The following is a 13126-nucleotide window of genomic DNA, read 5'->3' as shown; positions in this document are numbered from 1 at the left end:
AGTGGGGCAGGGAAGGGAGGTGCTGCCCTCCCAGTGACAGGAGGTGTCCCCTGTCCCTGGGGACAGTAAGGAGCCCTGTGCTGCCAGAGCTCATGATATGCCAACTGTTGCAACTACACACATTTCTCTGTTTCCAGCAGATGATACCACCAATGTATCTCCAAACCAAAACTCTGAAGCTGCTTCCCTGGCTGCCCTTCCTCTGCACTACGTGGGTTGTAAGCTGTTCAGGGCAGCTATGGCTTCTTGCTGGGAACATTTGCTCATCTTTGGCTGAAAGGAGTCCTGCTGTTTTCATGGTCTCTTGCCAAACTTGCACTGGTGCTGGGCTGCTCGAAGGCAGAGCATCCCTCTCCTGACACAAACAACGAGGCAGTCTGGATCTCCTCAGATCTCCAGGGCTGTAGCCCATCTCCAACCACACGGAGGAAGACAAGTGGCATAGGACTTCTTGGGAGGAATTTTTTATTGCAGCTTCCTACACTGTCTTTCCTGAACTGTTGGTTCAGTGTGTTGACTTAATTCACCTTTCACCCCGCTGAGCTAAAGCCCTGAGTGTTTTGGTGTCAGGGATCCCTGGTCAGTCACAAGGGCAGTGATCTGCCTGCTCCAAATAGGCTGAGTGACGACTCCTGCGTGTGGTTGTTGATCTTCTCTAATTGCTGCCACGTCAGCAGCCACATCAGGCTGTCTGAGATGACGGTGGGAGACTCTGTAATCCCTGCAAATTCCCCCCTCACCTGAGCCCTTTGCGTTGTTGGTTCAGATTTGCTGGCCTTCTGTGAAGAGCTCTCAGAGGATAAAAGCAGCATTAATGGTTTGAGGGTTTCAGACCTCAGCAAAGGCATCCCCTGCTTGTGATTCTGCTGGGAGCTGTTTGTGCTGTGTCTGCTGGCACCGGGCACTGCAGGTTGTCGAGGGACTCCCTGGTACCAGATTATGCATTAGAGGAAAACTGGGAGAGAGAGTTATTCTGGAATACACACTGCTTCCGAACTCCTCTGGATCCTGCTGACATGGAAAGGCCTGCCTCAATGCTGTGCCTGAGAACTTGCTACATAAAACACTTCAAGCCACTCGGTGTTGCTGAAAATCCACCTGAGCTGGGGCAATCCCCTCTCTCCAGGAGCGGCCTTTGCTGTCCTAGGATGGTGAAACGAGAGTGGTCAAACACTGTCAGCAAGTGTGCCTTGCCCATCATCCCAGAATATCCAGGCTTCCAGGATGTTAAGGTTTGTGTGCCAAAACTCTCTTTGCAATATATGGTGACTGCTACCTATTATTCTGCAGGATGAATAATTCCCTTATGCTCTGGAAAGCTGATGTTTGATATGATAATAAAGTCTGAGCTGTGATTGGGTATAGAAAAATTTGTCTTGAAAGAGTTTTATTCTGCTACATTTTAAAGCTGATTATTATTTTTAGGTTGATTTTGTTTTTTAAACCATTTTTAAAAGTTTGAGTTAGGAAGAGTGCTTCAGTCAGGTTTTAGTGTTCTTCAATTACCTAACTTATTCCAAAAGTACAACCACTCTAGGCAGGGACATCACATTTGCTGGGTCCCTTCCAGAATGAAGTGTGATGGAATAGTGGGAGATCAAAAACTTGATTGCTTTTCAGTTTACATGGCATGTCCAACCCACTACTACTCATTTGAGCTCAATGTTTTTCATTCATTACGAGCAGGCAGCATGCCAGGGGCTGATGATGGAGTGCCCTACTGAGACACTGCCAGGCTCTCCAACCAGATTTGTGGCTGGACCCTGAGCAAGTATCTAGACTTAATTAGAGATTGTCAAAAACTGCATGAGTGATGGCTTTTTTTTTTAATACCAAAGGCATTGTCAGGCATAATAAATGATTGCAAAATGTTCCACGACCTCGCTGTGGCTGTCATCTACAAACAGTATAGTCTTTCTTTTTATTGATTAGAAACAGTAATATAATATAAAACAGTTCTTCTCTCAAGCCAAACTGCTAAAGTTTTCAGAGAAAAAGCCATGCTCTGCCTTAACTTGCTGTACAGAAAGCAGCTGTTGCTCCTGGTAGCTGAGACAGGCCAGGGTGTCTTGGAATACCTGTGAGAAAGGTGCAAATGGCAGAGCAGGGACTTTGAAAATCTAGGGGACATTAAACTCTGGAAAGGCAACCTTTTACGTGCTGAGTTTCTACCAAAATTTTATCTCCCAGTCAATAAAAGGACTCACAGCATGGATGTTCCCCTGAAATCAACCTAAAGACACCCAAGTGTATCAATGGGGGCTGGACCAGGTCTTCCTTTACTATTTAAATAACTTGAGTATTAATTTGGCTGGCTAGAAAGGAGAGAGGCATCCTGTAATGGGAAAGGAGGAGAAAAAATTATGTCTATCAATAATAATAATATCATCATCATCATCATCATCATCATCTTCACTGTTTTAAGATGTAGAAATATATTATATGTGAAAACTGCAATTCTTGTAAAAATACACTACAGTTCAGCAGTTACCTGGGATTAAAGAAAGGGGGAAAAAAAGAATCTCTTAGAAGTGGGATCAAGTTTTGCCTTGGGAAATAGCAGCTACAAGCTAATGGAATTTGAAAAGGATAAACCTAAAGTTCTGTTAAGACAGACAAGTGAGAAATTATTTCAAAAAGTTAGATTTTCACAGAGGCAACACAAAATTGTGGCAGTAAGTCACAGTCAGCTGGAGGTAAAAGTGCTCAGCATTAACCTCAACCCAATGGACTTCTGTTCCAGAGAGGGATTGTTTGGTCTTCAGGGAACTTGGATTAAGAATCTCAAACACTGTCTAACAGCTGTTTACTGTACGGAACCTTAATCCTTAGATCCTTTTTCTATTTAAGCCAGCATACTTTAATTCAGATTTCCTTCTTCCTTCTGCCCCCAATCCTGCCTCTCCCTCCCCCTCTATTTAAAACAGTTATCAAGAAATTATTCGGGAAATCCAGCCTCCAACCAAATTTTCCAGGATCTGGAAAGAGGGAAGAGCTCCTCACCACAACTCAATAATTTCCCAAGGAGAGCCTCGTTAGTCCATTGCCTGGGGAGCTCCTCAGGAGGCTGCTTGAAAGGCCACCAGACCACCAGCCCTGGCTTCCAGGACAAACCTTTGCAGGAATACTTCAACGAGAGGCTGATGGAGCTGGGGAACTACGAAAGCAAGAGGTCCAAAAGGAAAACAAAGGCAGATCAGAACCAGCCCCCGTTCCTGGCCCAGGGAGGGTTTCAGCGCAGGAGCAGCTGCAGCGCTCTGCTGGTGCTGGGCCATGGCAAGGAGGATGAGGAGTCCTGCAGCTCAGCAAACCAGCACAGCAAGGGAGTGACCGAGTGTCAGGATCAAAAGGAAACCCAGAACGTCCTAAAGCTCAACACAGGTGACTTCTTGGATCTTTTGACAATGCACATCAGTGCTCCTCTAGAAGCATTTGTACAAAAGAAGTGATACTGGAGCTGGTTACAGATTTTTGTGCAGTCCTAGAACCCAGGAAGGGTTGTTCCTGCTCAGCACCATTCTGATTCTAGCTCATGTATATCAGTCCCCTCTGATGCAGAAAGGTGCTTGTTATGGGATTGTTGTTGATTAACATTGCATATATTTGTTTTCAATTATTTTCTGCAAAGAATCAGCATGATTGAGCCATAGGTGCAGCTTATAGCAGTGTTCTAAATACATGCATGTATTACTAGAATGCTTAAGTTGCCTTCAAAAAAGGTGATTAGTGTCAGAGGAGCAGCTTGTTTCCTGCTGTGCAGTTTGTGTTAGTTAATCTGAAGAAAGAATGTTGTATTCTGCCTCGTTGTTTTGCTTGTTTTAAGCCTCTTGTTTTTATCATGTCACTGTGGCCCAACTCATTGATGTTCTTACTGTGACTTGTTGCTGACACAGAAATAGTTGATGAGAAATTACTGATTTTCACTCATTGCCACATCAGGTGGATCACTGCAAGGGTTTGATGCATGAAGAAGCAAACACAGACATAAGATCTACTTTTAAATATGATCAGCTATTATGGTTTCATTTGCAGACTCAAAAACCTTTGACTCAAAAACCACTGCAAGAGCAAAGAGGAAAAAATGCAAGATTTAAGTTAGTATGATGGAATTAAGTATGAAAGAAGGCTCCTTCCCTCTTTCCTACCGTAAATCCAAGAACCACATAGTGAATTCCTAATGTAATCTGAACTTCAAATTGTTTATTGTATTTTAATGTTTATCGTGGTCCTGTAAGTATAAAATGTCAGCTGCAGCTGGATCTTTTTACTATGGGAAATGTCAATGTTTAATTCCACAGTGAATATCAGACCCAAAATGAGGCAATGATTTTAAGCTTCCAGAAAGATCTATTACTGCCTGTGGTATCATCAGCAATAAATTCCTCATTACAGTTGTGGTTTGAATTGATGTTTCTCTCTTTGCTTTCAGACTTATTTTAATGTGAGTTAACAAGTAAGCCATGCCCCTGGCTACACATAATCCCTTCCAGTGCTGACTGGAATCCCTTCCATCACTTTTCCCTCCTTGTTCCTCTCATCTCTTCAGCCCTAGTGAAACCTGCCTCAAGGTGTGTCTCGTCCCTTCTGCAGTTCATATTTTCCTTCTTCCCAACACCTATTTGCACAGATATTTCTTCTGCTTTGCCTCCTCAGCTCTTGGGCCTCATATTTGTGTCTTTCAGACTCTGAAGATATGTGGAAATGGGAGGGCAGATTAAGGAATTTCTCACATCCCTCTGCCAGCTCTCTCAGGAAATAACCAGGAGTTTCCCCCCACCAAAAAAAGGGGAGGGAAACATATAAGACTCATTCCACAACCTCTTCCCCATCCTGGAATCAAGATAATCTAAGGGAACTGAGATGGGATACTGAGAGCTCTCAGTCCTTTGTGTGTGGGAGAAAGCACTAAATACTTAGGCCAAATGAATTTTTCAGAATTCCCAGTTGCCTTCCTGCTGCAAATGGAGGGAGCAGCCAATTAGGTGAGATTTTCCCTGCAGGAAAAAAAAAAGATAGATAGATGTATATAATTTTTTTTTTTTTTTAAGATTTAAAAGAAAGTCTGAAACCCATAATGCATTAGCAGATGCCATTGAAGGGATGCATCTGGTTTTCATTTTGAGTTTGCCAGAGGTTAGTTTCTCCTCTAGGAGTGAATGCATAATAGTAACATGGTATTATGTGAGGGCATAATAATAACAGTGCATGAGGGGAAAGGAACAGTATTAATGGGACACAGGCAACCTTAATTCTTTCATTTCTTAAAACATGTGGCTTTGCACACTTGAATGTGTCCTTTTGAAGTCTGGCTTTGCAAGTCATTTCCGATCTACAAGCTTTTCAGAAAAGGCAAACTGCCTGCCTTTTTGCTCCTGATATTTTAATGTCTGTCACACTGCAATAACTGCAGATTAGCAGGTCTGGAGCATCCTGAGCCTCTCTGCAGACCTCTGCCATTTAAGTTAACAGAGGTATGTGGAGAGGTGCACTATTAGGGTGTGACTGACATTTGCTGACAGCAAAGGACAACAAAGTTTCCTTAAGAAAAGAATTAGCAATAAAGTAAAGAAAAACCCAGAAAACCAGGTATTTTCTTCACTGAAAGAGTGGTCAGGCATTGGAACGGGTTGCCTAGGGAGGGTGGTGGAATCATCATCCCTGGAAGTGTTCCAGAAATGACTCAGTGCTATGGTTTAGTGGACAAGGTGGTGTTTGGTCAAAGGTTGGACCTGATGATCTTGGAAGTCTTTTCCAGCCTTCTATGGTTCTGTGATTTACTCAAGCATCTGTAAACGGGCTATTCAAGCTGTTCAGCCTCTGGGCAGTTCCTCTTCTCCACTCAAGACAATTCAGAGCACCATTTTTTAGCAGGCTGTATTTTATTTTTTACTTTTACTGAATACCAAATGTGAAACAGAATTTCAAAACCCCAAAAACTAGACTGACTTGGCAGAAACTTGTAGTGTTTCCTCCCCCAGAAGAACCCAATAGACCTGAAATTGCACAGTCAGGCCCATTTATGGTATTTTTCATCTGTAAAGCACCCTGAGGAATTAAAAAAAGTTGACATGGTTTTTAAATTGGATTTCCTTCAAAACAGTGTCACGACTTTCCTCTGAGAAGCTGCACATCCCATGTCAGAGACAGTGGAAAAGTCTTAAGAAGATTAGATCTCCCAAGGGGGAACATTATCTAGATGTTGCTGCATAGAAAAGACATGAAGTTACAGAGAGAAAAAAAAAACACCAAGAGCTGTTAAGAGAAGAAATAAAATTTCATCTCACAGCCTCTCAGATTGTTAAAACCTTGTGAAAAAATGGCTTGGGTTTGTTTGGAAAGTGATAATATGCATGACCTGAATTTATATAGTCTATTACTTTAGGTTTTACTGAGTTTAGCTGTTGGATGTAGCTGCTGCTTTCATGCAGATAATCTGTTTTCTCAGTGTTCTTTCATGAAACTTGATGCAGACACTGCTTGCCATTAGGAGTCTCATAAAAATATTCTTTATGCCTCTTCGAAAAATTCTTCTTTCTCCTCTTAAAGAAAAAGCAGTGCATCATCACTCTCCTGCTGGTGATTTTGCAGCCACTCTTTATCTCTGTGTTAGATCTTTCTGTATGGAACATGAACAGCACCCTTGGTAGGCTGTTGTTTTCCTTCTGTAAATACATTCTCTCTGTCTGACTGGAGCTTAGGCAAAGTCCTCTGTAGGGCCTCATAAATCAGGCAGTGCTCACTTCACTTAAAAGCACAGTCCAAGCCTTCTGAAGCCCGTGTCCCTGCTGTGATTTTGTCACCCTCTCCCTGACCTTACCTCTGAGGCTGCAAAAATTGTGTTGGCTGATGGTGCAGAGGGAGGCTGGGGAGGTGAGGGCGGGAGGCAGGGGAGGGAAATCTGCTTTCAGATGAGAACCTGAACCTGCACAAAGTGAGGTACAACCTCAGGCTGGTTTTTGGTTCCCTCAGCCTCTGTGAAGATGTGGTGGGACAGAAAATACAAAACACATGAAGCCACAAAAGCACCCAGGAAGAGATGGGCTGTACCCCACTCTCACTGTAACCCTCTTCAGGATCCCAAGGACCTGAGGAATCTCTGATTTTGTGCCTCATTAAAGCAAAACATAGAGTTTTCATTTATTTAAATTAAGGAATTTATTAAAAAAAAAAAAGCCAAAAAACCCAATCAAAACAGTGGTTTGATCTAAATACAGCAGCACTGTGACATTACTAGGACATTATGTACGAAGAATCCAAGCAGCCATAGAACACAGAAGCCTTTATCTTCAGTAACAATCTCAAAATGAAACTAGCTTCATCAAACAATGTTAAAGATCTCCCTGGAAAGAGAAACAAAACCAAACAGACCCTCCCCACCCCTAACCCTTTGGATATTAGAATGATTTTTTTTTTGTACAATACCAACAGCCACTAGCTCTTCTAATTGAGAACACTTGCTTTAATTTATTACAAAAATGATCTGTTGACTCAGTTATGAAAGACAACTTTTAACATTGCTTTAGAAGTGTCTGCTCCTCTTATAGACTACAGTATTAGAAGTGCTTAAAAACATTTACTCCTGGATATGCTCTTGAAATTCAATCAGAAGGATATTCTGTGTGTGTTTATATACCAAATATGATTTTCAGTTTTTAAAGCAGGTGAAAAGACTAACCCTAATATGAAATTGCAATTTTACAATTTAATTATTAGTCAGATATGGGCAACCACATGATCATGAAATCTTTAGGTCTATCTACATTTCTCAGAAACACAAAATAAAGTTTTTACAGCTTTCAGCTTCAAAAGGCTAAAATGTTCAGTCTTTTAGAAGAGTGTCCAGTGTTTAAAAGAAATGCAATTAAGGGAGACCGCATTCAATACACATGAAACAACTCGTTTGAGCTTGCTAATTAACTTATCTAACAGCTGCATGTGGGGTGATGAGAAAGGAAAACACATTTGCCATCCAGCCACTATCTGAGATGTTTCTTCTCCCGGAGTGAATCTTCTCTACAGGACCACTCCAGAAAACCTGGAGTTCCCCTTCAGAGCCCACTGACCCCAGGCATGTTGCCTCTTTTGTTTCCAGACCCAGTGTGCCACAGATCCATCTCTGGGACTTCACACAGCACCTCACTCAATTGGTACCTAGGGAATCCTTTGCAGGCTTGGCCAAAATTTTTGAACCAATGAATGTTATTTTGTTCCCTTCCTCATAATTATTTATCTGCAATCTAAAAACAGAGGAAGTGTTTTCATGTGAATGCCACAATTACTGGCCAGCTCTTCAGCAAGAAATGAATACTTAAGCATTTGCACTGTCACCTCTTTGTCTGCTGGAGATGTCTTACAGAAGTGCAGCACGTTCTGTTTCAGCATCTCCAAGGAACTAAGACAAAGCAATAACAAAACCAGTCCTAATTTAGGAGAGTCATCTCACTAGTCATGTAAATAAGAGCAGCTATACTAAGCCTATTTCATTTAAATAATAAAACAAAGAGTTGATATTGATCTGGTTTATGCACAGACTCCAAAGTCCTTCCCATTGACAGACAGAGAGCATCCCTCCATGTTTGAGAATGGGAAAACAAAATTGCACAGAGGTTTGCTCAGGGCAGTGAAGAAAACCAGTCAGAATAGGAATACAAACCATCACTCCTGGCTCCAGTAACACAAACCAAGGAGAATACATATGTGCCAGCAGTGATATTCATGTTAATGAATAGGCAGCAATCTGTTTATAATTGTTTCTTTCATAAAGCCCATTTGTCAGTACACCAGCTTAGCTGATCCAACTGCAGCAGATTGTATTCTTATTAGAGACATTTGGAGGAGGTCAGCATATAATACTGTAGCATATTGTTGGCTTTCACCTTCTTTGATGAAATTTTTTATTTTCCCTAAAAGAAATAATTTACAAATTCTTGGAACCAATGCCTTTATCTTTTCAGCTTTTGCATTTAAGGAGAGACCATTATTACCAGCCAGCACTCTGATATTATTTATCAACAAAGTGGGTCCTGCCCAGCACACAAAAGAGAAGAGTTGTTTTAAACTGATGCAGACTTTATCTTAACTTTATCATGAGGGTGTTAGCAATTATTCTCCGTACTCTAAATCATTAGTAGTATTTTAAGTTAAAGGTCATATTTGGGAAAGGCTTGATAGACAACTCTGGAATCTCCTGTTTTCCATGGAGCCACTGAACAGACTGATTCTTCCAAAATCCACTGCCAAATGTACCTGCCTGCAGCCTGAGACACACTGGGACCATCCTTGGGCAGGAGAGCCTTTAAGTATGGACTTCTACAGCTCCTGCAGGCTTCCATGTGATGGAGGACAGTCCACATGCCAAGAGACAGAAAGGATGTTCTTCCAAAGAAAATTCCAATCTTTCCAAAGATTGTACGGGAAATGCCTGACAAATGATCTCCTCTGCACTGAGCAACTTGAGTGAGTATTACAGATATGAACTGAACAAAATAATGATCACAACTAATTGTGGAGCAGAGGTGAAAACTCCCACATCTTTTCCACAACAGAGCCAGTTCCTGTTCCATGGATGTTGGTGAGCAGCAGCAGCTGTGCTGTAGGGATGTCCATTTATTGCTCTTTCAGAAAAGCCTTGGCAGGGAGCTCCTGACTGAGGCTGGGATACACAGACCTGGCTGATGCTGTCCATGCAGGCTGGGGGGATTCCTAATTGCTTCATCCAGCTGTTCCCTCTGACCCTCAGAGCGACAACGTTGTCTTTGAGCCATGTGTCAGACCCTCTGTGCAACATGGCCTTGTGTGTGCAGTTCTCAGGTCACTGAAGACACTCTGACCAACACAGGATGACCCAAGGAAGGACGTGCAGCAGTGTGGTACCACACACAAGGGTGCCACTGCACCCTTGCTGAAGATTCAGCGAAGTGGGACTTACACACAGTCCTCCAGAGCTCAGAGCTTGGGTGTCTTCCCCATCCTGCCCAGGGTTTTACCACTATTACAGGTCAGTTTCCTGTTGGTTTTTTTTAAGTTTGAGGCATGGCCACTGAAAAAGATCCAATGGATTTGAAACATGATCAAAGAACTCAGGCTGGATTCCGAGGTCTGGGTGAATGACCTTAAGAATCAGTGTCTTTACTGGGTCAGCCAAGTTTGATTCCTACTGCTGATGGCACTCTCAGCCATAGTTTCTGGGGTGACTGCAAATTGAGGTGGTATCAAGCTGTTTTTATAGAGAGCTGTTATGTCCCTGAACTGGCAGGAACGAGGAGTCCCTAATCAGCACGAACGCTGCGATATTGAATCCTGCAGCTCCCTAACACTCAGTTTGATCTCCAGTACCTGCTTAGTTTGATTATCTTCACACCTTTCTGAGCTTCACAAGCAGGTTTTTGTTCAGAAACAACATCTGAGTCACGGCCATTCTTGTGAAAAATCTCTTTTTAGATAATCCAGGTCAAGAGTGCACACCTAAGAGCTTGTTATTTTTTTCCTTCATTATTCCTTTGTTTAAAAAAAGCCTCTCACCCAACAGTGGGAAAAGTGAACTTTGAGACACTGTAGAAAATGAATAGCAAACACCTGACTCATGAAAGTCTGCAACTAATTAGTGTTCATCAGATTACACAACAAAGATTTAAAAATAAAAGACACGCTTGCATAATTCAGGATCAGATTGCAAAAGATTTCTGATTCTTAAAAAGAGCTAAGTTTGCTCATCTGCCTATTGAAAACAAGCAACCAGATCTGAGCATATACATTTTTTTGGAAAGAATTTGGATGGTAACTAATAGGGAGATAGAGAAAATGAATCAGTCTGGAAAGCTATTACAGAACTACTCCTTTCTACTCCTTTGTTATGTGCAAACCCATCTCAAAATTCACCTGGAATCAAAATACTAAAAATCTCATTGCACATGCTCTCCAAGGTTGTATGATGAAGCTGTTAAGTTTTTTCTCAGAGTTCCCAGTGGTTTTTAAATTTGACTCCACAGAGCCAATGGCCAAATGCCTGTGGAAGCCTGGCTGTGCAGGGCACTGCCTTGACAGGGCTTCAGACCCAAATTCTGGGCCCAAGTTGCACCTGGTCACACAATGGAAGTGTGAGAACTGTGCTCCTACTCCAGCTTTGAGTGCAAAGTAAGCTGAAAAAATTAAAAAAAAAAAAAAATCCCAACAGAAATAAGAAGCAATAAAAAAGAAATCTTGCAGGTTTTGTTGTTGTCGGCAAAATGTGACAAGAAGATCCCTAGGAATGTTCATTAGCACTTCTGATGGATTTTAAGTCTTCCAGGGCTGGGTGGTGAAAGGTTCTGCTGCCCCAGCATGGTAACACTGTTTGCAGTTTGTCAGACAGGACAGAGACACTCAAGGGATGTGGCATGAGATCTCCCTCAACTGGCGTCGTTTTCTGTCTCTCCCCTTCCTCTCTCACTGCTCCAAGGAGGTGGGATACAGAGGACTCCATCCCAGACTTGATGCTTTCAGGTGCATCCTTCTTCCAGGCCATCTCGAGGATTCAGGATATCCAACCCCAGCATAATGTCCTCCAGGCATCCAGAGGGAATGAATGCTCTCATCCTTCCTTTGGACTGTCCCTAAGTCCCAGTGCCAGAGTCCTAGAGCTGCTGAGCGAGGACTGGCCTGGCTGAAAGGAGAGCAGGACTACAAACTCATTCACTGCTGTTGCTAAAACCTCATCCACCATTAGCTAAGGCTGGTGGCATCTGAAAGGTACAAGGCCAGCTGCAATCAGTATGTGCAATTTGTCCACCACCTTTCAGTAAGGGGTTTGCTGTTATTTCTCAATACTGGGAGATGGTGAAGAATGAAAATTTTAGTCCTCACATGCCAAATTAGCAACATCTCTAAAATCTTGCATCTTCTATACAATCTGCAATGCCACCATCTAACATGGGAGACTGGCGGAAGCCTCATGTTCTTTCCCTGACTTTTCTCTGTCAGCTGCTCTATGTAAGTCCATGTTCTGTCTCTCTCTTATGACTTCAAGCTGCTTTACTGTGTCACTCCTGTGTGTTTCTCACTCAGGGATTTGCCACTACTAACCTCCATCTTTTTCCCCCCCAGCACCGGCCACATAGAACACACACCTGGCAGTCCAATGAATTTTGGCTATTAAGACTCCCACTGGAACGTCGCTTCCTTGGACCCTGGGATAGCTGCACTACTGTTTAACAGGATTTCTGACACACCAGGGTGGCCTTCAGATGTTCCTGATGACCCAAAGGTGTAAAATCCTCAGGACAGTCCAGCCAACATTGTAAAGAGCACAGGGATCCAACATGCTTTACAGAACACTTTGGGCTGTAGAGATCCTGCCTGCAGCTGGGGGTACAAAGGTTTTCCAATTCCTGTGGAAGGGAAGTAACCATATTTTTGATCTGGAGTTCTGAACAAAAATAGTGAAATACTTGAGAAGAGCACGATTTTGATGCCTGAGGTACTGCTACTGATCCTGCCTGATCCTGTTTATCCTAGTGCAGACAGAGTTTTTGTCAATGGCTAAAGGATCCTGGACAAAGAATGATGGAGCTGGAAGTGGGAGTTATTATTTCATACTGGCATTTTATTCAGTTGAGGATCTAATTGAGGGCATGTGTCAGGGGGTGTTTGCATGACACATGGAAGTATTTTAAGTGCAGCCACAGCCTGTAGGTTCTGCTACTGCCCAAAAGCAGCTCAGATCCCACTCTAAACCTCCACAGCTCAGCTCTACAAAGCTGTCACAAATCTCATGGTTGGCACAAGCCAGACTGCTGAACTTCTCTCCTGCTACCTCTCTGATATGGGCAGCTGTGGAAAGGCCTTGGGCTTTTGACTGCAGCATGGAGAACACTGAGTTTTGCTCTCATTTCAGCAGGTGCAGGTTTGAAGTCCTAGAAAAATAAATGGACATTTGCTTTCCTGGTCACCTCTCCCTCAGCTTTGTTCTATGTGTCGTTAGAAACAGCATAAAAACTAATGAAGGAAAAGAGCTTAAAACAGGGCTCCCTTTCTAACTAAAAAGCCTTTGATGGAATAACAACATAAGTAAGTGCAAATCTCAGCTGTGCTGGTCCCAAGTCATCACAAACCTTCAGCATAGCAAGTAGCATTCTTGAATGCATCAAAA

The 13126-nt window shown here is 42.7% G+C and overlaps 1 protein-coding gene across 1 annotated transcript; it reads left to right on the top strand.

Annotated features, from left to right (window-relative positions):
* The first annotated feature begins 727 nt into the window (after positions 1-727).
* Positions 728-4370, top strand: LOC138112878 (uncharacterized). Its single transcript, XM_069020464.1, has 2 exons — positions 728-1232; positions 2928-4370. The coding sequence occupies exons 1-2, from the start codon at positions 1017-1019 to the stop codon at positions 3447-3449; spliced, it is 738 nt and encodes a 245-aa protein (XP_068876565.1). The 5' UTR covers positions 728-1016; the 3' UTR covers positions 3450-4370.
* The last annotated feature ends 8756 nt before the right edge of the window (positions 4371-13126 follow it).

Source organism: Aphelocoma coerulescens, chromosome 6 (assembly GCF_041296385.1).
Source record: "Aphelocoma coerulescens isolate FSJ_1873_10779 chromosome 6, UR_Acoe_1.0, whole genome shotgun sequence".
NCBI classification, from domain to species: domain Eukaryota; kingdom Metazoa; phylum Chordata; class Aves; order Passeriformes; family Corvidae; genus Aphelocoma; species Aphelocoma coerulescens.
Note: the sequence above shows the minus strand (reverse complement) of the source record. Positions and strands in the feature narration are given on the sequence as shown.

Bases quoted from the DNA above. Each gene is read 5' to 3' on its own strand.
- LOC138112878 (XM_069020464.1), top strand. From the start codon at position 1,017: ATGGAAAGGCCTGCCTCAATGCTGTGCCTGAGAACTTGCTACATAAAA. The intron at 1,233-2,927 runs GTTTGTGTGCCA...TATTTAAAACAG, and splicing joins CAGGCTTCCAGGATGTTAAG to TTATCAAGAAATTATTCGGG.